This window comes from Elephas maximus, chromosome 3 (assembly GCF_024166365.1).
Source record: "Elephas maximus indicus isolate mEleMax1 chromosome 3, mEleMax1 primary haplotype, whole genome shotgun sequence".
Lineage (NCBI taxonomy): Eukaryota > Metazoa > Chordata > Mammalia > Proboscidea > Elephantidae > Elephas > Elephas maximus.
Window position 1 is genome coordinate 80,695,544 of NC_064821.1, and position 6,111 is coordinate 80,701,654.

The window sequence follows — 6,111 nt, forward strand, 5'->3', positions numbered from 1 at the left end:
ACGAAGGGGGGAAGGGAGTAGAAAGCCAAAGTTCTTTCTCTCGTGCGCCTCTGATCAAGTCCCTCGCCAATGAGATGTCGTGAGAGTGCTAGGCACAGTGCGAGGAGGCAGCAGGAACTCACTAAGGATAGGTCTTCTCTAAGGCGGTCGTCTAGGGAAGGTCAGCTCATCCGCAATCAAAATCTCCAAGGGCCAACCCCTACAGCCGCACAGGCGCACATCGACGGCCTTGGTTTCTATGGTTTCCGGGGCGCGACGGCGGAGGGAAGGTCGACTCCCGGCGTCGCGCTCCAAGTGTCGCGCTACGGGCATCTTTTGCGGCAGGCGCCGGAGTCGCAAGCGACCGTGCCGTAGTGGCGGTCAGCGAGAAGACCAGGACTTTTCGGCGGTACGGTAGGGCTAGGGCGCTTCCTTCCGAGATTTACTTAACAAATTTCCGCTTGGCCTGCTGGGTGTCCTGTTCGTCCCGGCTGGACCGCTGGGCGTTTTCTCAGCCTTCCTAGGCTCTTCGCCCCCACAAGCAACGCCACCCAAACCTGTAGACTGCACCTGTCTTCGCCCTCTTTCCAGGTTAATTTAGCTCTGTGTAGGACAAATGCTTTGGCTCTCTGTTTCTTAATCTGAAGTCCACGCTCCTTACCCCAGCGTGATTTCGGCCCCGCCAGCCTCTCCATTACATTTCCTCCTCCTTCCCGTCATGCACCCTGAGCTCCTGTCTTATCTGGGTCTCCTCAGTGTCCCCCAGACATAGCCAGCGCCACCGGCTGTAACTCGTGCTGTTGCCATAACCTGGAATACTCTGCCCACTGATCTTCACTTGGTAAACTGTAAACCCATCTTAAAGGCATTTTCCGGTCTCCCGGGCAGAGTAGGTGCTCCCTCCTTTGAGCTCTTACCTTCTCGTACCCCTTCCAATGGAGTCCCAGTTTCTAGTGTGTATCTGCATTCTCGTGCTTATATTGGAGCTACGTCTTTCTTCTATTCCAGTACAGTAAACGTAATTACTCAGTAAATGACTGGAAGAATGGGTAAAAATTTTTTTTTAATTAAATCCATCTATAAATTTACCGTCCATACAAAAATTGACCGTTTTTTATGCTTCCTTCCATCGTCTTATGGAATTTTTCTTCGGTATTATAGTCTCTTTTTTTCTTTTAATATTATTTTCCATATATATTGTCCTCTTTTTCCAGTGTTTGTATCATATTCTACTAATGGGTACCAGAATTTAATTACCCATTTCTGTATTGTACATGTAAGTTGTTTGAAATTCATTTTTTTTTTTTTTTCCCCAGCAAACAATCGTTGAGCCTCTACTTGACTGCTGCCCTCAAGGCACTTGCTCTCCTATAGGGGAAACCTAGTAATGAATAGTCCATTACATTGGAGCGCAAAGTACACCTATAGGGTTCCTTCTCCTTAAAGGTCACAGCCTAGAAAACCAAATGGGGCAGCAGAATCAACTCCACGGCACCCAACAACAACATTACCATAGAAAGTTTTTTTGTTTATGTTTTTGCATTGTTCTTTAGTTCTCTTTCCCTTGGGTTTTTTGAAAGCACAAAAATTGCTCATCTGCCATAAATTAGAAGAACCTGTGTAGTGAAACCCTGGTGGTGTAGTGGTTAAGTGCTTCGGCAGCTAACCAAAAGGTCCGCAGTTTGAATCCACCAGGCGCTCCTTGGAAACTATGGGGCAGTCCTACTTTGTTCTGTAGGGTCGCTATGAGTCAGAATCAACTCGACGGCAATGGGAATGGGTCTAGTGAAAAAGTTTGGTGAGAAGAAATTGGGAAAATGGTATCATTCAACTTTCCAGATGGCTATTTAATCACAATTAACAATTTCATTTTTCTTAGAAGTTTCTCATTTGATTGCATTTTTTTGGCATTACTTTTTTTTTTTTTATCTTCCATTGCAGCCATGCCTTTCCTTGATGTGCAGAAAAGGCTGGACCTTAACTTAGACCGCCAGATGACAATCCAAAGTGCTGAGCAGCCTTACAAGTTAGCACCTCGATGCTATGCTTTTGAAAAAGAATGGATAGAATGTGCCCATGGAATCGGTAGTACCCGGGCAGAGAAAGAGTGCAAGATTGAGTTTGATGATTTTAGAGAATGTTTACTGCGTCAGAAAATGGTGAGGAAGTAATGGAGGTGGGAGCTGAATTTCTGTCTTGTTTCTTTGGGGCTACTCTTAAGTGTTTTTAATGGGTTGTTCGGTAGAGGCGTGCCCAATATGAACTGTCAAAACTTCTGTGGTAAAATAACCTTCTCTGCTTAGGTACCATGACAAAGAAGTTAAATGCCTTTAGATTGGAGGAGGGCCATTATTCCTCAGTGTTCTTCCTCATCCTCCCCTCCTCAAATATTTTCTTTAGTGTCGTATCCTGCTGTACCATCAGTTTAGAAATTGCGTATGTGTGTATTTCCATTTTGCCATAGGCTGTAAAACAAAGAATAACCGCCAGCCTTGGATATTTGTCCTTGAAAATCTTCAGATGACAATATATCAAATTCGTTGAACCCTCATTAGGGAAGGGGTAAGACCGTGCACTTCTACTACATTGCATCTTGTGTAACAATTCCAGGATTCATTTCTACTCTGGGGAAATGGAAGTGTTGATGAGATTGCTTTAGGTGAGTCAGGCCAAAAATGCAGAAAGAAAATGCATGTTAACAGCATGGTGTCCACCTTCACTAGAGTAGAATGGGGAGCATAACATATAGGGTCCTTTTGTTCCTTGAAGAAGAAATTCTAAATGCCTGTGGCTGTCATTTTGCTTATTTCTGTGCTCTAGATAATAACAAATAGAAATGTTTTATTACTCCCTATTCATTGAGGCTTGGGAGACAATTTAGATTTTCAGTTAAATTTATAACGTAATTATCCGGAGCAAGGTTTGCAAATGTCTTATCCCAACATCTGCTGTATGATGCCATTTGGGTAAAGTGAAACCAAACTTGGAAGGAATGAGGGAGTGTCAGGTGATAATTTCATATTGATCTGTGTAGGAATATTGATCATTAAGTGAGTAATAATTTAGCATTACTGAGAAACAAATGGATAGGTCACAACTGGCCACCTTCCAGCTATTTAGCTCGCAGTGTGTCTTCTCTTTTTCTGGTCCCCGGTTATGTATCACTCAGGTTAAGACTTTACCTCATTTTGGAAGAGGAGGCCGCCTGGTGAGGTGGAGAGTGCGTTGGATCGGGAGTTAGGAGAGCCAGGTTTTGATGCTGGTTTTGCCACCACTAGTTTAGTGACTTTGGGCAAGTCACTTTCCCTTCTCGATCTTGGTTTCCTCATCTGAAACAATTGAAGAGTTGCTCTAAGATGACTTCCTAATCCAGTGAATTTATATATAGATAAGTGACCTTTTTAGAGGTCACCCTAAATGACTAGATACCTCCCCCTAGAGGAAGGAATCTAGTGAGCCAGGGATTTTTGGAATCATTTTGTGTTTTACTTTAGTTATTTTCCTAAGTGTCTCACCTTGATTATTCCTGAGGAATGCAGTGTGTTGCCTAAAGCTTTCCCATAGCTTAAGCTCTTAGGTACAGCTCTTTGAACTTGTCAGTAATACAGTATAATGTAATGTAATATAATATATATAATATAGTTCTTAGTATTGTATATATACTTAACATATAATAATGCATTTGTTTCTCACAACAGACCTGTGAAATAAGTTGGTATTATTTTCCAAAGACGCGAGGCAGAGAAAAGTTAAGGACATTGTCTAAGACCAAATAGCTAGTATGTGGTGGAGCTGAGATTTGAATCTGGCAAGGCTGGCTAAGAGCCTTTGCTTTTATCCACAGTACTAAGTGATTATTAGTGCTAACTCGGAGAAAGATTTGACTTCTGGTGTTGTCATAGCTCAGCCATGACAGGTCCTCTGTTGGGAGACTCTTTAATGAAGAAACGTTAAGAATGCAGTCTTTAAAATAGCTAACGTGTACATCAATATTTAGGATACCTGGGGTTTTTTTTTCTGCTGAAGGTAGATCCTGACTAATTCTTTAAGGGTTTCCAGATGTTTAACTGAATATACTAACTCCTTATGCCTTTGAGAAAAAATTACTTATTGGAGTACCTATTATGTCAAGAGCTTTTCTAGACACTGGAAACATAGCAGTAAGCAAAACAGCAAAGAGTCCCTTCCCTCAAGAGCTTATATTCTAACAGGGGTGGGAGCAGACAACAGAAAATTAACAAACAAGTAAAATGTAGTGCATTAGGTGATAATAAGTGCCATGGGGAAAATAAACAGGAGGAGGGCAGGAAGTGCTGGGATTGGGAGCTAAGTGGATGCTATTTGAAATGGGGTGGTGAGGGAAGAGCTCAGGGATAGGAAACATTTAAGCAGAAACTTAAAGGAAGTGAGACACTTCCATGGATATGGGGGAAGACTACTGCAGGCAAAGGAAACGGCAAGTGTCAAAGTCTGAGCTGGAGCAGAGAAGGTTAGGGGAGGATATTAGGAGACAAAGGCGGAAAGGAGGCCTTGTAGGCCAGTATGAGGATTCTGCTTCTCGTCTCAGTAACATGAGAGGCCATTAGAGGATTCTGAGCAAAGGGATAATGTGATCAGGATTAGTAATTATTTTTTCACAAAATCCAGGGACCAGTTCATTGTGACTTTCACACATTGTTGTGTACCATGGCTTTGATTTGTTGGGAAGCAACTGATGGCCAGTCTGAGAATAGACAGAACCCGGGGCTAAACCAAAAGCAAAGAAGTTTCCTGAGTAAACTGAATGCTTCGACAGTGACTAGTGGCTGAGCAAATATCAGGCCTTTACTCAGTGTGGTAAAAAGAGACCTCATCCACACTCTTTCAGCTTCACTCATACCCGGTAAACAGTCACCAGAAGGAGTATCACCTTCTCATAGAGAGGTCAGGAGTACACGAGCTGTGCAGTGATCCTCGCTTTTAATATTTAAAAAAACTTTAGTATACACATGTATGCCTCTCACAGGTTTTTGAGCGATACATTATTTTGTTATTGTATATATAAATACCTATGTTCCTATATATAATCAGAACATTTTAGCTATTAGTCTTCAAGAAGGTACTGTATATGTACCAGAATTTTATTTGTTAAAAGCTTGGGATATGATTTCAAGTTCTTTGAAGATAGACTTCATCTCAGAGGTGCTCTTGGATGAAAAGCTTTCAGAGTTTAAAAATAAAGCCAAAATCTAGCACCGTTTCTCTAGCCCTCACTCTGATGCATATTTCCCCCAAGTTTAAGTGCTTTTTTCCTTTGACAGATGAAACGCCTGGCCACCATCAGGCAGCAGCGGGCTAAGCTGATAAAGGAAGGGAAGTACACACCTCCACCTCACCACTTGAGCAAGGAGTAGCCCAGGCTGTGAGCCAGGGGCCACTGATGGCTGGAAGCAGATTTTTATGTTCTCTCTTCTCCACTGGGAAGATTATTTACTGAAAATTTTGTGAAAGTGTCTAAAAATAAAAGATTGCTCCATCCTATTTGTTCTGTTTTCTCCTGGATCATACTTTGTCATAATGAGGTTGCATCCTTTTTTTAAGTTTGGAAAAATGCCTCTACCTGTACCAAAAAAAAAATTTGCAGCTAGGGAATAACTAACCTTTAATGAATGCTTCCTATGTATGAAGCAGTTTAAATATGTTAGCTCAGTTCAAAAGTTGCCGTGTTCATTATTTAGTACTTTCTGGTTTCTTTCCATAAAGCACAGACTTAGGCTGGGAACAGGAGGCAGTAGAAAGAGGGGTTGTATGTTTACTATAAGTTCTGTGAGGTCTTAAGTTTAAGGCTAAGAAAATGCCTGATTCAGATATCTTAATTTTGAAGAATTAAAAAGTTTTTAGCTGCTATCTTATATCATTTACATAATAATACTTCTAAGTGACATGTTTGGAAACGTTTTTGAAAAAAAATCCAGGTGTGAAGGGGAACTTTATAAAACAAATAACTGCAAATATAATTGAAACCTCAGCTGCCTGGTAACATTTGAATCATAAATGTCAATTGTAGGGCTTGAATAAATATCAGGTTCTCCTCAAAAGGGAAAGTAGATTGTGTCTTAGTCTCAAAATTGGAAGGATGGGATTTGGCATTTC

At 41.5% G+C, this 6,111-nt stretch overlaps 1 protein-coding gene across 2 annotated transcripts; it reads left to right on the forward strand.

The window, feature by feature from the left end:
• Nucleotides 1-264: 264 nt before the first annotated feature.
• On the forward strand, nt 265-5,493 carry NDUFS5 (NADH:ubiquinone oxidoreductase subunit S5). Of its 2 annotated transcripts, none has more exons than XM_049878871.1 (3): nt 265-388; nt 1,921-2,138; nt 5,280-5,493. In XM_049878871.1, exons 2-3 carry the CDS (start codon nt 1,923-1,925, stop codon nt 5,370-5,372), a joined length of 309 nt encoding a protein of 102 aa, XP_049734828.1. In that variant the 5' UTR covers nt 265-388; nt 1,921-1,922; the 3' UTR covers nt 5,373-5,493. The 2 variants fall into 2 exon arrangements, with proteins under 2 accessions (XP_049734828.1, XP_049734829.1); XM_049878872.1 differs by lacking the exon at nt 265-388 and adding an exon at nt 410-570.
• Nucleotides 5,494-6,111: the final 618 nt, after the last annotated feature.

Bases quoted from the DNA above. Each gene is read 5' to 3' on its own strand.
- NDUFS5 (XM_049878871.1), top strand. From the start codon at position 1,923: ATGCCTTTCCTTGATGTGCAGAAAAGGCTGGACCTTAACTTAGACCGC. The intron at 2,139-5,279 runs GTGAGGAAGTAA...TTCCTTTGACAG, and splicing joins GTTTACTGCGTCAGAAAATG to ATGAAACGCCTGGCCACCAT.